The 22853-nt window shown below is 41.3% G+C and overlaps 2 protein-coding genes across 3 annotated transcripts; one reads left to right on the forward strand and one right to left on the reverse strand.

Annotated features, from left to right (window-relative positions):
* Positions 1–4574: 4574 nt before the first annotated feature.
* Positions 4575–11643, reverse strand: LOC109402598 (serine--tRNA ligase, cytoplasmic). The gene is made up of 3 exons (XM_019675301.3): positions 10708–11643; positions 5025–5596; positions 4575–4951 (listed from the first exon to the last, which is right to left on the reverse strand). Exons 1-3 carry the CDS (start codon positions 11489–11491, stop codon positions 4805–4807), a joined length of 1503 nt encoding a protein of 500 aa, XP_019530846.2. The 5' UTR covers positions 11492–11643; the 3' UTR covers positions 4575–4804.
* A 7478-nt stretch (positions 11644–19121) lies between these two features.
* Positions 19122–22737, forward strand: LOC109416788 (zinc finger protein 865-like). 2 transcript variants are annotated; one of them, XM_019690846.3, is made up of 3 exons: positions 19122–19156; positions 20312–20449; positions 20508–22737. In XM_019690846.3, the coding sequence occupies exons 2-3, from the start codon at positions 20318–20320 to the stop codon at positions 22188–22190; spliced, it is 1815 nt and encodes a 604-aa protein (XP_019546391.2). In that variant the 5' UTR covers positions 19122–19156; positions 20312–20317; the 3' UTR covers positions 22191–22737. The 2 variants fall into 2 exon arrangements, with proteins under 2 accessions (XP_019546391.2, XP_029720036.1); XM_029864176.2 differs by lacking the exon at positions 19122–19156 and having other exon boundaries at positions 20325–20453.
* The last annotated feature ends 116 nt before the right edge of the window (positions 22738–22853 follow it).

A 22853-nucleotide genomic window follows, 5' to 3' on the forward strand; every position in this document is an offset into this window, starting at 1 on the left:
ATTTGCCACATTTTAGTGTCGTGAGTGCAAATAAATTTCGATTAGTAATGGATGCAAAAGCGAAGTCACATGGATTTTCGTTAAACGATCTTTTGCTGAAAGGACCAGATTTTGTTCCACCACTGATAGCAGTTCTGATGAGAGGAAGACAAAAGAAGGTGGCTTTCATGGGGGACATCAAGGAAATGTTTCATCAGGTGCGTATCAGAGAGCAAGATCAGAATTCCCAGCGATTCTTTTGGCGCGGAATGAACCGCACAGATCCTCCCGAAGTCTACGTGATGATGGCAATGATTTTCGGTGCAGTATCGTCTCCATCGATTGCCCAATTCATTAAAAATTTCAACGCTAAGGAACTCGAAGATCGTCTCCCTGGAGTACTACGCCCAATAGTCAAACAGCATTACGTCGATGACTATTTCGATTCCACTGATACGGAGGAAGAAGCGATCGATTTAGTGAAGAATGTTATCATGGCACATGAACACGGTGGATTCAAGTTGGTCAAATTCGTCTCAAACTCCGATGCTGTTTTGCAATCCCTCGATCCCTCGTTGAGAGCTGAACCGAGTACCGATGTCCACGTTCTTGGTATAAAATGGAACCTCAATACCGATGAATTTGTTTTTCCGTTGAATTTCCCGAAGCTTGATGAAGCTCTGCGTTCTGGCACTGATATTCCCACTAAGAGGCAGCTGTTGCAGTTTATGATGGGTATTTTTGACCCGTTGAATGTACTATCTCCCATCACAATACATTTGAAGATACTGTTTCAAGACCTGTGGCGCCTACAAATCGCGTGGGATGACAAAATTCCAGATGGATTGGTTTCAAAATGGATGGAATGGCTTCAACAAACTGCACAGTTGAAAGAAATTCGAATTCCAAGATACTATTTCCCGGAACTTCCCTGGTTTCACCGCGTGGAACTACATGCTTTTTCAGATGCAAGCGATAAAGCATTTGCAAGTGTAATCTACATGGTTCATCGGTGCCCAGACAAATCACACGTTGCGTTGGTTCTAGGCAAGTCACGTGTAGCCCCTCTTAAGTCTCAAACTGTTCCAAGACTTGAGCTACAAGGATGTGTGCTTTCCAGCCAAATGATGAAGGTGATACAAACAGAATTGGAAATAGAGGTATCTTCTACCTACTTCTGGACAGACTCTAAGATATGCTTAGCATGGCTCTGCACGAAGGAGAAACTTACTGCCTTCGTAGGATCACGAATTTCCAAGATCAAGGAGAACGGCCATAATACTGGAATGTGGAAATGGATCCCTACAGGTTTAAATGTTGCAGACCTTGCAACCAAATCCTCCAAATTCGCAAACATGGATGAGTGGTTGCGTGGTCCAGATTTCTTAAGACACCATCATAGTGAATGGCCAAATCAAGAATGTATAACGATGTCATCAGATGAATTCGTGAATTTCAATATGGAGTTTGAAGATGTCGAGGGAACTGTTTTACACCATGTGAATGAACAGAAAATTGCCATAGATATGCCTGACATTCGAAGATTCTCTGACTACAATCGTCTAATCAGAACGACGGCGTACTACTTGAAGATGCGAAAAATCCTATCACTTCCTAAACAACAAAAACCAAAGAAGTTTATGATTAACGTACTAGATATGGAAGAAGCACGAAATCTGTGGTACAAAACAGTTCAAATGGAAGTTTTTGGGGATGAAATCAACAGTTTGAGAACAAGTGGATTTGTAAAGAAATCAAGCCGTTTATACACATACTCTCCCGTTTTGTTCGATGGAATCATCAGGATGAAAGGACGGATACAAGACGATAGTAAGCCTTTTGCAGTCAATAATCCTGTTATATTACCAGACAACCACGCTTTCACAAATTTGCTGATAAGGACATTTCACAACGCAAACGCTCACCAAGGTTTAGAAACAATCATCAACAACTTGAAACAACGACATCGCATTTTAAAAATCCGGTTCGAAGGACCAAAATGTTTACAACAACGATATTGATCAGATGATCGTACTTGCCGGGAATATTGGCCGTCAGCAACCAGGGATGTCGCCACGGGATCGGAAGTCGTACCTGCCGGGGAGACGGGCCGTCAGCAACCAGGGATGTCGCCACGGGATCGGAAGTCGTACCTGCCGGGGGAGACGGGCCGTCAGCAACCAGGGATGTCGCCACGGGATCGGGAGTCGTACCTGCCGGGGGAGACGGGCCGTCAGCAACCAGGGATGTCGCCACGGGATCGGGAGTCGTACCTGCCAGGGAGACGGGCCGTCAGCAACCAGGGATGTCGCCACGGGATCGGAAGTCGTACCTGCCGGGGGAGACGGGCCGTCAGCAACCAGGGATGTCGCCACGGGATCGGTTTCGTTCTTGCCGGGGAAGACGGTCCGTAATCTTGCAGGTTAAGGGTTTGATGGTTTCGTTTTCGGGGACAAATGTTCGGGTAAGGTTTATTCTTATTCAGGTTTGGGATAGTTTCTCTAGCTTCTGTTTCTTGTGAAAGTTTTTGAAGTTATGACGGTTTTCGCATCGCCATCTACGTTTTTTTTATCGTTACATCATAACCTCGTTGCTATCCGCAACAATCCTGGTCCAGTAATCTTCGTATCTCTCGTTCCGTTTTCTCTCGTAGTGGAATCGGAATATGACATTGAGTCTGCTGCACCGGCCGCACCGTAGGATTTATTTGAATCTCTGCAACTGCTCCAATAATCTTCCCAATTCGCTCGCCTTCATCCCTTTTCACCGACCAAACTGACGTATTGATACTCAGAATGCCGAGCGCTTTTGCTGTCTTGCGACCAAGTAAGCAGCAACTTCCTTTTTCAACCACAAATATCTCCGCTTCGGTTATGTTGTTCTTCGTGGCCACCGTAGTTGAAAACATGCCCGCAACTTCGATAGGGTGACCGCCATACGCTTTCAACGGTTTCTTCACACTGGTCGATTGATATGTTACGCGCACTTTTTGTTTCTTCAGAAAGTCCCAAGCTTGTCGAGTGATGACGTTAACGCCTGCGCCCGAATCGACCACCCACTCAATTTTCACTCCTCCCACTTCACACACCACTTTTTCTCCTTTGTCTGGGTCTGTTGCAAACAGATATTGCACTTCTTCATCCGAATCTTCACTATTGTTTCCCGTGTCATCAGAGTCATCCGAATCAGCAACCCGCATATCCGTCATGACCTGTCGCAGCCGCTTATCACCACGACCTTTTTGTTTCTGCGGATTCGTGTTGCAACGCTTTTTGAAATGTCCCACCAGTCCACATCGCTCGCACTTTCGATCCTTTGCTGGACATGACTCGTCATTTGCAAAGTGCCCAACTCGACCGCATCGATAACACTCATTCTTCACATTTGCTTTCACTTTACTCGAAATCTTGTTCAGTTTATTCACTTCCACCGGCATCGCATTCAGTTTTAAGCTCTGCCTGTGTTTTCCGATGGTTTCCAACGAACGGCCAACTTCTACAGTTTCCGCCAGGGTCATCTGTGACTTGGAAAGAATTTTGGCTCGTAGGTCATCGGAATTCCCCCGCTCAAACAGCTGCTCCTTTATTTCTTCTTCCAGGTGGTCACCATATTCACAAAGATTGCCCTGCTCTCTCAATCTAAGGACAAACTTTTCTATTGGTTCGTCACTAGCTTGTTCTAAGTTTCTGAACTTGTGACGTTCGAGTGGCAGGCACTTCATCGGTAGGAAATAGTTATCTAATAATTTCACCGCCTCTTCGTACACATCGGAACCCTGCGGCGCAACAGGTTCCTCATCGCCTTGTAAACCAAAATACACATCTTGCACCTGCTGTCCCACAAAGTGTAGCAGATACGATTTCTTTCGTGCTGGTATGTTGACATTGTTTACATCCAGAAAGATTTGAAATGACCTCTTCCATTTCTTCCATCTCGCGGACACAGTCGACGTCTCACCCGGGTCAAATGCCGGGAGATGTGATTGGTTCATCGGATCCATCATTTCTCTCACTGTTCACCTTCGAATTTAATCACTTCTCACTGCTGTTGGGCCCGACGCTGGCTGACTTGAACGCCGATTCAGCTGCTACAGGTGGAAATTTTCCCTCAACCGTAGTCCAAAACAACGCGTTAGAACCCGAACGACTTTCACTCTTAATCGATTCCGTGGTTTGTTTCCGCCTCGTCGCCAAATGTTATGGCTTATTCCGGAGTTTAACTTAATGAATAAAACCGAATTTAATCCTCAACCGCGAACTTCATGTTCTTTATTTTCCGAGTCCATTCTCAACTGACTTACCACTGTGTGTATTAGTGCAAGGGTGCACGGTAAAATTAATATAGTCAAAACATAACAGGGAGACATTTCGATCGACGCTCATTGCTACAGCTCAAAGTATCAGTAAGTATGTATGCAAATAAGTTTCATATATCTACACAATGAATCAAAAGTTAGCGCTATCACGTGGTACTAATTATTTTCGCAAAGAAATCCCTATACTAATGAACAAATCGAACGGTGTTTTCTGCTTTTTGTAGAACAAAAAAAAATCGGTAAAATACCTAGTTTCGAACAACAAATAACAACTTTCGACTTCGTAAGCAGCCTTAAGCATGCAAGTTAGACTTTATTAACGGATCGTAAAAGTACATCTTATTCTGCAGTGAATAGAAATTGAGATACATTAATGCATGTTCGCTTCGATCTGGTGCACCTGGGCAAATTCAATGCAATTTTGCAAAACGTGTTGTTGTCATCCGTAAATGCTTTTCCAATCATTATGCCTTACTATGTATTCGATAATGCGTTTGGATGTAGGTATAATTATGCAGCAGCACCTTCCTTTTTGCCTCCCTTTTTATCTTTCTTGGCAGCGGCGGCGGCAACTTCCAGATCGATTGGGGCCGGTTTCACAAATGGGATTTCGTCACGGTACTGCTCAGGCATGTACTTCTTCAGTGGTTCCGGAACCTGGGGATTAAAAAAAATCGAATGAATTTAGATTTCCCTGGTATACGATTATGTCACTCGAACTCCCACTCACCTTGACACCGGTTTCCGTTTGGTGCGTCTCCAGGATGGCGCAAATGACTCGTGTCGTGGCGCACATGGTAGCATTTAACATGTGCACGAATTCCACGGCAGCGTTCATCTTCTTGGTTTGCCCGTAACGCACCAGCAGTCGCCTAGCCTGATAATCCAAACAGTTACTGCACGACACCAGCTCCCGGAAGGCACCGGAACCGGCAAACCAAGCCTCCAAGTCGAGCTTTTTCGAAGCAGCGTGATTCAGCGCACCGGACACAATGTTGACCACCCGGTACGGAATGCCCAACGTTTGGCAGAAGTGTTCCGCATTGCCGATCATTTCGTCCATCATTTCCCACGATTTGTTATCGTGCGGTGAAGTCAGTACAAATTGTTCCACCTTTTCGAACTGGTGCACTCGGAAGATGCCGCGGGTGTCGCGTCCGTGCGATCCTACCTCCTGGCGGAAGCAGGTGGACAATCCGGCATACTTGATCGGTAGGGACGCCTCCGGAATCCACTCGTCTCGATGGTAGGCGGCAATTGGTTGTTCCGAAGTTGCGATCAGGTATTTTTCATCGGTTACACCTAAAATCATCAAAAACTATTATTATCATTATTTATTAACGACACTTCACACCAGAAGGGTGCATTCGTGTCGATCAAAAACTAATAGTTATTTATGCAACGAGTTGGAAGATGGAGATTTTTACAGCACGAGTTGTACATTTATCCAACAATATCCGTCCCAAAATGACTGTGGTGGTGCCCAACACACTCTTCGCATTGTCTTGTGCACACCTCTCACTACTATCGCTTTGACAGCGAAGGTACCGTTAGTGGGGGTGTCATTGGGCCAAAATTGCATAGTACATCTCTTTGTAGGTCGTTACAACAATATTTTAGCTCTAAATCAATGTTGTATTCGGTAGACACGTTCATTTTTATACTGTTTAGGATTGTTTAAAGTGAAAATGCTTTAACTTTAATTTTGACAATGATATAGCTTTAATGAAATTGGCCCAATTCCACCCCTTCTAGGGGGTGACATTGGGCCAAACACCAAAATTCAAACAAAACAGTTCAATGTGAGATAATATCGCTTGAAAATCGAAACTATCAAATATATAGATACTTGCCCACAACCTATCAGTGTCTAGTCACTTCAAAATAACATCACAGACAAACAAACGTGGCAATTTTACCACATTCATTGTAAACGATCAACGTTCCTACATAATATATCCACTATCCCATACACGGTGTGTCTGGTAGAAGAAATTTATTACAAAAAAATAAGCATCGCTAATTTTTACGTTACGTGAAAGTTGACGCTTCTAGCTTTCATTCAAGCCCAACATCGAAATATTCCATCGGGGGAACTTTTTCATACAAAAATTGGGTATGTTTGTTAAGTAGAAAAGGGATTAATTTGGAACCGTTCATTTTGTATGGGGAAAAACAGTATTCTGAAAAAGTTGTTCGAGATCCCTCGGTGGATTTTTTTGAGGGACCGTGCAAATGAAAGCTGAAAGCCTCTATTTTTGAATAGCGAAAAATTTGACGATGCCTATTTTTTTGTTATAAACCTTTCCCATACACACGCCGTGCATAAATATAACTCCAACTAACATTCTTAAAAGACGAAAGTAATATTTCTTTATCATCTGCCTAGCAACTGATATGCGTGAAATTTAATTTTGCATGAATCTAACATTTATTTTCAAAATTTTACACCGTATTATGCATAAAATAATGTGAATGCTCTCAGTCGTTTTAATTCACATTTGTAAGGTTCTCGTACTGATTTCATTGCTTTTATATGGCCCAAAGTCACTCCCAAAACGAAGTATTTGTACTACAGCTTGAGTAAATAAGTTTTCCATGCAAAATAGCATACAAAACCAAGAAAACTTATTATAAATACTTTTCAAAACAACTACCTAACACACCGAGAAAACAGTAATGCATTACATGTTCGGTTTTCAGCTGTTTTCTGCTGGACATTTTAAAACAACGATATTGTACAGTACGCTCTCTCTCTCTCTTTTTGGCGTAACGTCCACATTGGGACAAAGCCTGCTTCTCAGCTTAGTGTTCTATGTGCACTTCCACAGTTATTAACTGAGAGCTTCCTCTGCCAATGACCATTTTGCATGCGTATATCGTGTGGCAGGCACGGAGATACTCTATGCCCAAGGAAGTCAAGGAAATTTCCTTTACGAAAAGATCCTGGACCGACCGGGAATCGAACCCGTCACCCTCAGCATGGTCATGCTGAATACCCGTTCGTTTACCGCCTCGGCTATATGGGCCCATATGTACAGTACGCCTAACCATAAAATTCACATCAAGTTTTCTTAATAGAAAATTGACTGAATGTGACTTTTTTCTACATCGGATGGTCAACGCAAGTTATATTTACCGTATACCATCCACTTTTTGATAATCACTTTGATAAATTTTAGTATTTTGAGCGAAACATCTTTCTTGATTTTTGGCCCAAAGTTACCCCCCAGGCCCAATGTCACCCCGACTGGCGGTACACAGGACAGTCAGTCTGATGCTTTCAATCGCGCTATACGTATCGAAAATAAAACATTCTTGGGTTCAGTATATTTCGTCCGCTTTATTCGTAAACCGTTCCGAGAATCCCACATGATATTAGGTATATATCATGTACAAAATTTGCAGAAACTCCTACACAGTTTTCTCTAAAAATGTTTCTGATCGTCGAACAGACCATACTCGGTTTTCGTATAATCCGGTAATTCAAATTGACTAAACGTGTGTTTTATTAGGTAATTGGAAGTTACAAGTTTTAATTTTGTGTTACGTGTTCTACTTTAATTTGTTGGGGGAATTAGCTTACCTGCAGTGTCGGACAAAGCAGTAGTTTTGTTCGACACTGTATTCTTCCGGCCATCACATCTTGTAATTTTTATACTCCTGTATATTAATGATCGTGATGTGACACCTGGTGCTGAAAGGGCACTGATTATCTGACAATCCAATTTGCCCGGATTGTGTGTCTCAGAAGATTACTCCAAATAATATTCCGTCAAAGTATCACAAAAGAGTATAGTTGATAATTTACATTATTGACGGTATGAAGTTAATCCCTGAGCTGTGGATACACGGCCAAGTTCCCCTGGCAAGGTGCCAAACTGGTAAGCTTGGATTTGGTTTATCGTTTTTTGTCAAGCGTTGTAGTAAACTAATAATTGAATAAATATTCGTCTCGAATATTCCTTTTTTATTCGACTCCATCCTAACCAATGTGACCCTATCTGACTCCAAATAACCACACTGTTGTCTATTCACACGCTTGATTTTGCCATTCTTCCAGCATGAACTTAGGCACTGTCGCATGACCTAACAACAGTTGACTATAAGTAGTGCTGGAGAAACCGACATGGCTTAGTACCAGTCTCTACTAACATTATTCATTTGTAGACGTAATAGTAAGTAGCAAGAGTAGTGTAAACAAGCAGATTAATGTAATTTAGGTATTCTTCTTCGTAAACGTTTTCTAATTCAACTGAAATTGAACTCAGGAGCGGATAGCATGACAATATTGATATAAACATGAGAACTCTTGTATCACGTTTTTATTTTGCATGGCTAAGGATAATTATTTATTACACAGTAATTTGGTAGGCGTATCTGCTTAAAAATAAATGTTTTTTTTTTGTTGAGTAATATTTAAATTAATCACTGTAACGTTATTATATGCGTAAAAACTCGGATGTTGAATGCTATCGACTCAAGATTTTCACTACATTGTATTTGAATCACTGATTCACTGGTGACTTAACATGTCAATAAGTTTGTACACTTTAATAGTAAAAATGGTGGATGGATCTATCTTGTAGCATATAAAGTAGAACCTAGTAATTATTATTTATACTGATTAAGAATTGTATTCTCTAAAATGTATCACTTGTTATAAACATTATACTAATATAAGTGGGCCGCGGAGCTGTGCGGCCCAGTATTTCATTTTATTTTTTAATTCCAGAAAACGCCATATTTTTGAAGAAAACCTATCCTGGTACACTCACGAAGCTCCCCAACACAAACGGAAATTGTCCGGAGCAATCAAGATAAGTACAAACTTTTATAAACAGGCACGCAACTCTTTCTACTACTAGGCAAATAGAATATTTATGTGTTTGCTTATTCATGACATTCGTGGCGGTGCGGAACATTTTATAATAGGCACCGTACTTAACATTTCTTCAATTCACCTTTAAATAACTGATCTTTAAATCTATATATATAAAAATGCAGTGGCATACGTGGGATCGCGCATAACTTGCGAACGGAGGGTCCGATTTGGGTCGTCTAAGTTTTGTTCTGTTAGTTTTCATCCAAGGAAGGTTTATGAGGCAAAAAAACATGGGAAAATTGAGAGTTTTTAAAATCGGGTTTTCATACATTTTGAACGGGAACTTTGGCTTGGCTAGGGGACTTGAAACGTCAAAAAACGCAGTGGGCAAGACAAAGTTTGCCGGGGACAGCTAGTTTTGTATAAAAACTTGTATCTCAATTATTTTCATCATGTTAGTTTTCTTTTATTTCAGAATTTTCAAAGCATTATGGTAGAAAGAGTTGGTGTCATGATCCATGCAAAACTTGAAACTGAAAACTCCTTATTTCCCCCTATGGGTTATAGGGAGGGGCGGGACATTCGAGCCTACTCATCAGTGGAAAAGACTTGCTATGCTAATCGGTTTAGCATAGGGCAGATACAAGTCTACTGGTAGACGTATCGCCCAGCGATTCAACGCAGATTGGCCACGGCTTGGGGGTGCGTTGATTATAACAGAATAACGTGTTCTACTTTAATTTGTTAATATTTTCTCAAGTGGAATCCACATTTGTAGGGCTCTGGAGTAATAGGGCATCATAAGATCTCATCAGTCTTATTTTGATGGCCGACCCTCAGATCATTTTGGGCAATGATTGACTAGAAGATATGTGAATCTTTCCCTCACAGGGACATCAAAATTTAAACGTCTCGAATTAGAATGCCCCGTTGGGAGTAAAAATTCCTAGACAAAACTCAATTTATAAAAGCAACTAACGTTCAAACAGGCAACGTCCCATAAAAATACGATTACAGGATTGACTGATGGACCAACGAAACCTCGCGATCCTCATCGGAATTTGTTATCCACTAGGATAACAGAGCAAACTATATGTTCTGTGTTGTGTATGAGCCTCTGCACGAATTTGCCCTGTCCTGCTCACTCCCACAGAAAATTTGAAAACAGCGCGCACAGTAAAAGTCACATTTGACTTTTACTGTGCGAACTGTTTTCAAGTTTTCTGTGAGAGTGAGCAGTACGCCAGATTCGTGCAGAGGCTCATATCCATGTGATGTTCCATTTTCATTACGCATTTGTAAGGTTCCACTAGAATATGGTATATTTTAATTTGAAGTGCTTCATTTTTTTCGTAATAAAGTAATTACATATGCAGATTCAGACTAAGCACCGTCCTATACTCCAAGTGGACTATACCATGGTAAATCGGAGACAGTTGGCTTCTTTGCATACATGCAGTTGCAACCCTAATCTGTTCATAAAACTGTTGAGCCAGCAGAACAGATTCTAGTTTAGAGAAATCTCTACATTAGAAATGAGTTTACTATTGGTTAAAATAATTCACTTGCCTTGCTAGATAAAACTTACCTTCCTCCGACTTTTCGCTTCCCTTTCCAACCACTTTGTAGAGTTCTTCGTCGAACTGTGACAACTGGGCCACCTCCTGCATGACTTCCTTCCGCATGAAGAACGGCGTGTAAAGGGGAGTGTACCCTTTGCCGTACAGGATATGCAAAGAGTGCTGAATCAGAGCCTGCTCCAAGAACACAGCCGGACCGGTTAGGAAATATCCTCGGCCACCGGACACCACGGCACCCTTCTCGCCATTCATTCCGTCAATCATCACAATCAAATCGACGTGCGAGTACTTCAGCTTCTTCTCACAATCTCCGAACGTACGTTCTACCTTGTTTTCGTCCTCATCATTGCTGACCGGCACACTTTCATGAAGATGATTTCCAACCTCACGCAGCGCCGAATTCCGCTTCGCTTCGGCCTCATTCAGCTTCTTTTCGTTCTCAACCACCGCCGAGTCGATCAATCCGCGTACCTTCTTGATCTGATTCACCGTCAGCTTCTTCAGATCTTCGCCCTTCAACCCGAGCAAATCGTTCGCAACGTCCTCAGGCACCGGCTCGTCCTCCGCCCCCTGCGGTTCTTTCTTCTTCATTTTCTCGCCAATCTCCTTGCTGCACAGGTTTTTCAGCTTGTTGAAATTGTCCGCATTGAAGCGACACTTGCGCCACTCGCCATCCTGTTCGATGACCGTGTCCACCAGGCCCACATCCTTGAAGCGCAGCTCCTGGTTCGCTCGGACTTTGGCCGGATCGTGGCCCTTGTCGCTGCGGAACAAATCCAAATCCAGAACCATATTGACGGGTTAGGGAAACTGCACAATGCACACTGATTCACTACCGAGTGGATGATGAAATCGAATCCTTTCGCGGATAACACGGATGCACAAGACCGAACCCCGAACTGTTTTGTTGGAAAGGCGATGAGTGTGTGTCTTCGCGTTCTAAACGTGGCGGCGAACGAATGCGGTTTTCGCAAAAATGATTTGACAGATCGAGCGGAGCGCCGGCCGAGACGGTGTAATTGACGGGGGGAGCTTCAATGGCTGAACTCAATTGGAGTTTTAAATTAGAAAAATCTGGAGCTCGATTTAAATAGGTCGTATATGCTTTCGTCAATATAAAATTCGATCATTTGGATTCACTTCTTATAGCGGAAACTGTTGAAATTCAACAAAATTAATACATATAGACGATTCCTTACAAAACCGACTTTCGGTTTTATCATTAAAAGCCATATTGCTACTATTTCTAAAATAAACTCAAGCATAACTTTTCAATCCGACGTAACTCGAGAATGTAAACAAATCCGGGTTTACTACTGCATGCATGATTCATAAAGCAAATTAAAGAATCCACCAAGGAATCCACATCACTGTTTGATGATTTATTGCTTAATTTGTTTAACTAAGCATATTTTTCGAAACGACGTATCTAACTATTTTGATGTTTACAACTTTACTGATAGATACACCGTTTTGATATATGAGAAAACCAAACGACGTATCTAGCCAAAATCAAAAGTAACAGATACACCAAACTGGCACCATACAAAAGCGACGTATCTGTCATGACGTATCTCTAACCAACCCGGTGTAGGGAATCGCGCCACTTCGGCGGTGGCTTCTATATTCGTCTGTTTTCCACTATAACTCAGTCAAATTTGAACCAATTGACACAACTTTTGGAATGCCATAAGATAGGTATAGTATCTACCCGTGTGCAACATTTCAAGCCAATTGGTTCAAAATTGACTAAGTTATAGTGGAAAACAGACGAATATAGAAGCCACCGCCCAAGTGGCGCGATACCCTATGTGTATTTTTGTCAAAATTCATTGTGAAAATGATATGGAATGAGTAGGTTTTGTTTCTTACCTAGTGCGTGCTATATCCCTGGTGATGTTAAGCACGAAAAAACTTATGCAAAGTATTTTTATAAAAAACTATTTTAGTGAAATGGTCGTCAACATTGACCATGAATTTACTCAGATCAGTGAAAAAGTTAGATACGTCGATTTGAAAAATTATGCTTGAACTGATCGAATTTTATATCGACGAAAGCACATACGACCTATTCAAATCGAGCTCCAGAAATGTATCCACTTATCCGCGAGCGGTAATGGCGGCGGCGGGCACTACAAACCGATTCGCATTTTGACGTTTCTTGGGGATGGCAATCGGTTGGCGCCTCCGAACGGTGGGTGAAGGAGTGAGGAGGAGAATGAAACTGTTTTGACTTTCCCCCAAGAAACGTCAAAATCCGAACCGGTTAGTAGTGCCCGCCGCCGCCATTACTGGTCGCGGATAAGTGGATAGCTTTATTGAGCTTTGCAAGGCTTTCGCGACGATCGTGCAAATGTTCAATCTTTGACAGCACAATGTTCACACATCCAACAACAAAGGAAACAGTGCATAAACAAACCGATTAGTCGAAACACCACCCCAAAAAAAACGCTCCGTTACTGGAAAACTGTAGCGACGACATCAACCAATGTATGCTGAAACCGGTGTGCATATTTTGTGGTGGGACAATTCTGTTTGCCTGTGCGTCGTATTTGGCGCAAGATGGTCAATATTTAAAAAGCCCCTTTTTCTGAACCACTATGATTTTTTTCAGATTTTTAGTACTTTATTTTGGTACCTAAAATCGATTTCGAAGAGATTTTCCGAAATCACCTTTTGACAGCTGGGCAACTGCGCTTGACAGCTCCGCCCAGTACAAAATACGACGAGGGGTGATTCGACAAATCGCTCCCATACAAACTTCAAATTGATTTTTAAATAGGTTCCAGGGACCAAAATTCATGAAAATTTGGATTTCGGCTCAGTTTTGCATGCAGATTCAGAATATGGAATTATCTCAACACCGCTAAAGAAGCCAATTGACCAATCCAAATTCTTGTGTGGTAGTGGTTTGTGTTCAGATTTCCCGTGTTAATCTATCTGTAAGAACTTTGTAAACATCATTTTGTTCTCACTTATATGGATAGTAGCGTGGGACACAAAAAGACATTTTACTCCTGTACACTTTTTGAGTTCCATTTTGGTCCCATATCAACTGTGCAAAATTTCAGATCGATCGGAGAAACTATATTTTAGCGCCAGCCATTTTAATTTTTCACACGATTTAGTATGGGGAAAATCACTTTTTCAAAGAAAAATCGCCACAGGTTGCCCCTTAACTCCTAAAAATAAATCGATAAATGATTTCTGTTTGAAATTTTACGAGGAACCAACCCTCCAAAGACCGCAAAGCGATCTGAGGCATGTGAAAAAAGTTATTGACTGAAAACCGAATGACATGCAAACGCTGTTTAACATGTAAGGAATAACAATAAATAATAAAATCTCGTTATTTCATCGATCGGGTGAGGCCTAATAACTTTTTCCACGAACGTCGCATCGATTTGCTGTCTTCAGAGGTCTGATTCCTAGTGAAGTTTTCTACACGAAGAAAAATTTCCATATTGAATGTATAAGAATATGTTATATATTTTTGCCATTTCGTTTTCCTTTTAAAACTAATTTGAAAGTGTTATATAAATCATAACACACAATGAATAAAAAGTATAAGTTTAACTTATGAATATCATTCATTTTTTGTAATAACTTCTATTAGACGTGTTATGGCGTTTATTGGTTAAATCTAATAAAGCTAATAAGCGTATATTTTGATTTAGATCCTGAATATTTTATTTCTTTTTTGTTTTTTGTAACAGTAATAATTTGTAATAGTAATAATAAGTTTTGAATTCAATTCGCACATTGATGTTTTATTTAATCTTGGTACCAATTAGCGCGCTTGCAAGAAAGCTACGGCAAAACATTGCGATCTCGTTTGCGTTGGTGTATCGAGGCCTTCTAGGATCCGCTTCGACGATGTTGCTGGAGATGTCGTTAACACCGTTGCTTCCCTTTTCGTACGGATCGAGCGGTTGAAGCACCGTTGAAGTGGCTGCACCTCGTCGACGAAAGATTCCTGACTGTTAGCGCTGTCGAAGGATTTGGAGACGGTGTTTGTGTCAAATGAAGAGATGCCTCCGTTGAATTGCGATGGTAAAATGGACATGTCCTGCAGGGTGAGATTGCTTGCAGTGTTGTTATTGCAATTGAAAAACGATCTGGTGTCCATCATGATGCTACTCCCCTTCATTTGGATTCGTCTGATAGAGTTCCGATTTTCGGTTCTGTTGGACGGGCAGCTTCCATTGGCCATGATGTAACTGCTGGCACCGATATTTCGTTGTTCCGGATAGTGTAGCGATTTCCCGGGATACTCTGTCGATAATAAAAGTTCAATGAGCTAAAGCATACAAAAAAAAAGATTATTAATCAATTAATTATTACACCTACCGTGATTCACAACTGATTTTACAGGTTCACAAAGGACAAATGCCACAATGGCTTCTTCAGTTGACGACGACGACGACACCGTTTGTTTGTGGTGGATGAAGTTTTCAAAACCAAACCTTAGAAAATATATTAGGAGAATGTTATACTTTTCAGCCATAACACAAAACTTATACATGGTATAAGTCAATGTTATAGTTAATAATAAGTTTTTTTATGAACACAATAAGTTTATGTTATGAAATTAATTACAGCGTATCTAATGATTAACATAAATTAATCTTTATGAAGAATATCATTAAAATTCTTTTCGTGTACAGAAATCATTCGTCGACTTATTTTTAGGGATCTAGGGGTGACTCCTAGCGATTTTTCTTTGCAGGAGTAAAATTTCCCCATAGTAAATCGTATGAAAAACTAAGAATGGCGGGCGCTAAAATATAGTTTTTCTGATCGATCTGAAATTTTGCACAGTTGATATGGGACCAAAGTGGAACTCAAAAAGTATACAGGAACTTGAGTTTTTCCATTTTTTGTATTTTCCCATATAAACCGTGTACCAGGCTAATGGATAGGCTTATGTCGTTTTCGTTTTTGCGGTGGAGCTACACCGGTGTAGCACTTTTGCACCGAAAATGTTCGTTTTTGATTTTCGTGCTACACCGGTGCAGCACTTTTTCTGCACCGCGCATGATCCCGCATAATCACGAACTGTACTGGTACTGCTTACCATACTGTTCAGAACCATTTACTACAGTATCTCAACAGCTTCGTATAACATCCAAAGGAACAGTAAACCAACAGTACCGTAAACGGTTTCAACAGTTTGATAGATGGTTTTTGAGAAAATTACAATATGGGGAATAGGCGGTTAAGTTATGTTACAATAAGAAAATGCTCATTTTCTCGAACAAAATTTTTGCAATACTGTAAGCCTTAGTGTTGACATACTATCCATTTTCAGCAAGGTTAACTGCATGTCAAACTGTTTTGAAATTGTCAAACCGTTTATTTGGGGAAAATTTTCGACGCTGAGGCAGACAGTTCATTAATTGTGAAATAAAGTTCAATAAACAGTATACCTTATTGTTTGAATCTAGTATTATGACATAAATTTTCAATTCAGGCAATTTACTATTTTCTAGTAGCTACTTCCGCAAACAATTTCAATCGTAGAATTTGACACTACATAAAAAATACTTTTTTTGCGGAAGCAGCTACTAGAAAAAAGCAAATTGCATCAAAAAAAAGTAACAAATAATATTAATGAGTTTTGCATATATTGACTAAAACATCAGAGCAATATTGGGTACATTTGGAAGACACGTTTTCACTTGAAAAAGCACAAAATTTGATATTCAACAGGTGGCGTGGGACCACAATAGATGGCATAGAATGTTGATGACGACCTGGAGTAAGTTATCAGGCAGCGGTGCTGTCAAACTCAATGACCGACGGCATTTCCCACGCATATCGAAGAAACTATCCTCAAACTATCGCAGAAGCAGCATGACCTTGGTTCACGTTCGATATTCAGCGGGATTGTACGTGTCCATCTGATCTTCGCTCATTCACAGGTTCTTTGTAGTACTGGATTTGCAACATCCCGCTCAAACGAGCCTCATGTGCCACTCCCCGGCCTCCTGGTTCGATTTCCTTCGACACCTAAAACAAAACGAAACAAAGTTCAAAGATTTGATACCGTTAAAACAAGAAAAAAAATCTATTTACCTTCACGATCTGCTCCAAGGTTCCATTTGTTCTGGTCAAGGTTCTGGTCTGTTATTGATCAGTCTACACGTCCGTCCACGTAGGAAATCATTTTGAACCGCCGGATCGTTATCAGATTTCCCTTGTGTTGCTTCCGTGGTGGCGTTGTGGAATTTGATGCTTTTTCATAATACGGTTGCATCATCCATCGTCTTTCGTTGCCTCACCTATCCAGATCGCTGGGGATTCGGGTGCTATCCAAGATGCAGCAGGAAATACCGGCACTTTTCAGTTCTACTTTTGGAGCCGGAACGCCGGAACTGAATAAACAAAACATGACTGCGGAGTAGTGATGAGAAATTAAAACACACAAAACTTATTTTGCTCACAACTACCATTACGTGATGCAACAGTTTGTCAAATTGTTAAACAGATGTAATGTATTGTAAAATGTACAAGTATTCTTGTGTTGTGCAAATATAGAAATCGACCATTTGGCAGAAGGTCATCATATATTGCCACAATTTCAAACAAATGCTCATCTCCATGTTGTTCAACAATGCTTTCATACTATAATATATTGTCAATATATGATGTAATTTGCACACACTGTTATTTATTGTGCTCAGTTTTGAGTTACATATTGTACAACACAAAAATAACTGTTTGTGATAAACTTACAGTAACACTTAGATGCAATCTATTGTTTGGAGTTTATGGCAAACTGTATTTTTCTATGCGGGTAGCACCAGCGGCGTCATGGTCGCGATTTTTTTCGCAGTCAAGTTCGCAGATTGTGAGCAATCCTCGGTATCCACTTCACGTAATTTATGTTTAGCCCCTTACTGTCAGAGCTGTCAGATAGGCCTTTTCATGTGACAGATCCGTGCATGCATTTGTTTACAAAGCTTGAACAACAGCTGCTAACAAGAACGTGTCATCTTCATAGAAGAACTGTCAAACGCCCGAACAATCAGCTGATTTAAGACGTCAAATGAAAAGGCCCATTGGTGTAACACGCTAAATATAATTTACACAAAAGGCTATTTACACGGAAAAAAATACACGGTAATGAATATTTCTTGGGTACCGGGCTGGACACAGAAAATTTAATGGTTTTCTTTGATACATCGAGGTCTTGAAATTAGTCTATGGTACAAGGGGTTGGTCATTCAGCACACTTCATTTGTGCCGTGATTTTTGAGCGTGTGCCAATATGTGCCTAAACTGTGCCGGTTGTTTTTCAGTGTGTGCCGAAGTGTGCCGAACGTGCCGGAGGTGTGCCGAATGTGCCCAGTGGAATATTTTCTTAGAATGTTTTTGCGCTAATTATAATCCTGTCTATTTTTGGCGAATGTTATTGGTCTAGTTTGTGTTTACCGACAAAATTCCACCCAGAACACTTGTCTAGAATCTGTATGAAGGGATTTTTTGCAATCGTAAGTATAATGACAGTTTGATTCCATACCGCAAAGTTGGATTTCTATGTTGTGCCCATGTGTGCCGGATTGTGCCGGCATGTGTGCCGAGATGTGCCGGCATGTGTGCCGGGCACAATGTGCCGAGTGACCAACCCCTTGCTATGGTAGCACTCAAAAAATCGGTAGCTGGTGCACACCGTGTCCACCAATCAGCGTTTGCAAAATTGTCAATATTTTGGTGTTTATACACGCACCACGCACACCAATGCAACTGCACCGAAATTGTTCGTTTATTCAGCAAAAAGTGTAGCACGAAGCGGTGTAGCACCGCCGCAAAAACGAAAACGACATTAGATTTCGTGCCATACAAAAATTGTAGAGGTCTCATATTGCAGACTACATCACAAATTGGACTATCACACTTTTTTTGGTACGCCTAAAAAGTGTGATAAAAGTGCACATTTGCCTCGGATCGTCTCAACGTCTTCGGTGCACTTATTCCTCCATTTACAAGGAATAAGTGCACCGAAGACCTCAACTCGATCCGACGTGGCCCTGCGCTGCAATCACACTTTGAAGGTGTGTGCACACTATTGTGTCAGTCCAATTTGGGGCGCAGTCAGCAATACAAAAAGTGTGACATAGGGAGGAGGGGGGGTTGAAAATGATAAATTTTTGCGTGACGTAATTTATGGACGTTTCCTAGCCGTAAGTGGCCAATCGACCAACAACCCAACTGCCGAATATTTAAATCAGCCGTTAAAAAGGTAATCGGCCAGCAGAGTGTGACGTCTGTTTCTCTGTGACTAATGTTTTTTTCACAAAATATTGTTGACGGTGTAATGCTATTTATGTCAAATATTCCAATCCCCATCGAAAGGAAATTGTGCGCAATGTGAGGTACTAGGTAATAAACAAACTAGTACGTTCAGACTCGTAAAATCGTTCGATTGTTTTGGCTTAAGTTCACACGTAAAAAGTATAAGAATAACTACTTAGAGCATCGCCACGGGCGTCCCTATCTGGGTCCCTATCCCTATTTCCGGGCCCTGAATAGGGACCCATGTTCACACCGGTGGTATCTAAACGGGAATGAAAAATAAGGACGCGACATGGGATTAGCGATGGGTTTCCACATTTGGGGACCCACTCAAATCTTGCACTGAGTTGCTATTCCGATGGTTTGTGTGACGTCACTTTCTTTATTTACATTTTGCGGTGAAGTGAGCTGAGTAGTGGTGTGGAAAATGAACAGCAGTGGATAAATAGAGCAAGAGGTGAATATTGATGTACTTTGTCTTACGTGACTAGATGTTTTCCAGAACCCTATCACAAACAAACAGACGCAGCACTAATAATTCCCACGTACACCGATTCACGTTTATTTAAAAATTTAATAGTTGGCCAATTGCCCATCTGTGGCGTTCGCAGCGTTTTTGTTCAAATTTTACATGCGCTCACAATTGTCACCTAGTTTATGATTGGCCACTCTATTGGCCAAACTCAATCCTTCTAGATTGGGTGAATATGTTTCGGCGACTATGATTTTGAATAGCAAACGTAACACTTGAAAGAAATTGCTATTAAAATCATCGTCATGTGAACATAATCCCCAATGCCAAACACGCTATTTCACAAAACGCTCAGTAGGTGCCGGTAGTGAGCGAACGTCAAGCGGCAGCAAAAATTATGTGAGCGCCGTCTGCGAACAATTTGCAAACTACAGAATATTTGGTTTAAATATTCTTTAAAAAATAAAACGATAAGAGATGACTAGAGGGAGACCGGAGACGTCTGCTTGTTTGTGACGAAATGTTAGAAGTGTTACGTGTGCTTGTCTGTGACCCTTTTGTCACTTTATGCAGGATTCATCAAAAGTTTGGACATATTTAATTTGCTTTAATTTGTACTACGTCCAATAAAAAGTAAGGACCGCTTTTAGCAACGCACGGTGGAAAATCAATATGTTTTTGAAGTCCCTAATCCCAAAATAGAAACCACTGGTGGGAAGGTGGGGTGCTATCCTAAAATAGCACCCGAAAAGGAGTGGTATAATAGGGATAGCGATGAGGACTCCCGTGGCGGTGCTCTTAGATTGATAACTATTGTTTCTAAAAAACTATAACAACTTTAGCACGGCATGACGACCATGGAACACAGCTGTCGAATCTGCTGTAAAACAGCGCCATTTGAACCAGTTTGGCTGAGCGCTTGGTCCGAAAACCGGACAGAAATAATTTCCGATATGTTCACATACTGCACTCAACTAGAGGTAGGTAGATAATCCAAGGAAAACGTAAAGAACCTCGGTCTAGCCCTTTTTTTTCTAGGTTTCCTACAGCGACTTATTGCCTCAACAAATTTGCCGAGATTGTCTCAGCAGTTTGATGATGGCTTACAACTTCCGGAAACTGTGCCGTCACACGGATGCATTATTCAGAGAGGAGCTGCGAAATCGGAAAGTTGCAAAACATCTAGTCGAAACGAATCCGATTTGTAGTCAACAGTTTGATAATGATTGGAACAAGGAATGCGTTAATCAGTCCATTGTGTGTGCTGTTCCTACTGAATCAAGCTCCAAGCATTTTAGCGAGCCCATACTGGAGCCAGTAGATAGTCAAGCGCTTGCCTTCCACTGTTGCTTCAAACAGTGCAATGAAAGGACAAAGGATTTCGGCGAACTGAAAGAACACGCAATCAGACATCATGAAAGTCACAGAAATGACAATGAACTTTCGAGGCATTCTGACCAGTTTATTTGCCCAATCTGCAAAAGGGGGTTCAGCAATGCAACGCAATGGACGCTACATCAAGACTTTATACAAGGGATTCGAGGTTTGTATAGTTGTACAAAATGCGACCAATCGTTTAGTTCCGATGAGGAATTGTCCAATCATATGGCAGCAGAATACCATATAAAAAAGAAAGTTCCCTCAAATAAAGGAAACGTTCCGAAAGATTCATCATTGCGGCAAAGTTTGATTCGAAGAATACTGGCAGTGAAGAGGACCGAGGAACTAGTGCGAATTAGCCCGGAAGAGTGTGTCATTGTAAAAGACAAATATTTCTTCATTAGATTGCATCGGAATGAATTGAAGCATTCTAGGAAGCAAGTAAAATTGTACTTGGTCTGCAACACTTGCATCTTTCGAGCGGCGAGTGCTAAGATAATGCGATCGCACTTAAACAGCGGATCATGTGCGCAAGGATACTATTATGCTCTTGGTTTTTGTCCCGTGATTTCACGTAAAATACAATGCCTTGAATGCGTAACATGTGGATATCAAGCTATTTACGGCATAAAGTTACGACGACATCAAGAGATTCACAATCATCATGGAATAAGACGAGCGGTCAAAGTTCACCAAGTGATCGAAAGGACTTTCCCTTGCGAACTTTGTGGCAAAGTGCTGAAGTCAACGACCATCCGGAAGCGTCATCGAAGCAAATGCCTGCTTACTACTAAGCAGAATACGACTCAAATAATCCCAGAAGCTTCAAAGCACACAACTGAAACTGCCAGCGTAGAACTTAAATGCGATTTGTTGAATACGTGCAACGACGGACAAATGGAATCATTCATAACCGATATCAAAATTGAAGAAATTGATCCGGGTGATGCTATGAACCCAGCCATAGACAGTCACGAATCCGAAACGCAAAGCATTTCGGCATCTTCAAGCGCTCAACCGGAGCCCGTGAATCGAGATCAAAGCAAATTATCCGCCATCTGCGTGATTTGTGGCTACACGACCCGAAAACGAGGCAATCTGAAACGACACTTGAAAGCGTGCATCGAGCGGGTCCCCGCCCATCAGTCGGCCTACTTCGGCGAGATAGTGAAACAGGAGTTGGCCATTTCGTACCGAAGGTCATCGCCTCGCGTCTGCAACAGCTGTGGCTATTCCACTAAGAAAAGCGGAAACATGAAACGCCATCTGGCCAGATGTTTCTCACATGAGTTCCACGAAGAATCCGTTCAATTAGATGACGATTCATCACAGCTGGAATAAATTGGGAGACTCAATGAATGTTACTTGTTAGTACCTACTATAGTATCTGAATGAGATAGTATGTCATGGGTTTGATTTTGGTAGGCAGTCTATCAGTGAGTGTTAGTTGAAGAGAAGGAGGCCTAGAACAGTGTTATTTCTTTTGCGAATAAGTCTCTTACAGACCTAGAGAAGAAGCACTTTCAAACGAAGCGTGACGCCTTGGCGATAGTCTGGGCAGAAGAAAAGTTTAAGCTGTATCTTCTTTGGAACAATTTATCACCGACAGCAAAGCTCTGAATTCTTCACACCACGATCTCGACCTTGCCCCAGAATCGAAAGATGGGTACTCCGAATCCAATCATACAACAATTACTTAAGTATGAGTCTGGCATTACGTATTTAGCAGATACTTTATCTCGTTTATCAATTGCCAAGGCACAATACATTGACAAATCGGCGGACCAATATGTTAACCAACTTTTGGAACATGCCATACCAAATGCTATCAGTGAGTTAGATACGGACGAACAGCAAGGACCTAAATATACGTTGTGCTACAAAGTAATATAGTCTTGGTATGCATCAATGTCAATCATCCGAATTCATTATAATTACTAGAGAAGGCCGACCTTGCAAATTGCAAATTTAGGTAGGTATAACATTCTTCTTCTTCTCCTTTAT

Source organism: Aedes albopictus, chromosome 2 (genome assembly GCF_035046485.1).
Source record: "Aedes albopictus strain Foshan chromosome 2, AalbF5, whole genome shotgun sequence".
NCBI lineage: Eukaryota > Metazoa > Arthropoda > Insecta > Diptera > Culicidae > Aedes > Aedes albopictus.

Excerpts from the sequence above, each read along its gene's own strand:
- LOC109402598 (XM_019675301.3), bottom strand. The coding sequence starts at position 11,491 with ATGGTTCTGGATTTGGATTTGTTCCGCAGCGACAAGGGCCACGATCCG. Across the intron at positions 5,597-10,707 it reads AAGCGAAAAGTCGGAGGAAG|GTGTAACCGATGAAAAATAC; the intron begins GTAAGTTTTATC and ends TGATGATTTTAG. Across the intron at positions 4,952-5,024 it reads AAACGGAAACCGGTGTCAAG|GTTCCGGAACCACTGAAGAA; the intron begins GTGAGTGGGAGT and ends TTTAATCCCCAG.
- LOC109416788 (XM_019690846.3), top strand. The coding sequence starts at position 20,318 with ATGACGACCATGGAACACAGCTGTCGAATCTGCTGTAAAACAGCGCCA. Across the intron at positions 20,450-20,507 it reads CATACTGCACTCAACTAGAG|GTTTCCTACAGCGACTTATT; the intron begins GTAGGTAGATAA and ends TTTTTTTTCTAG.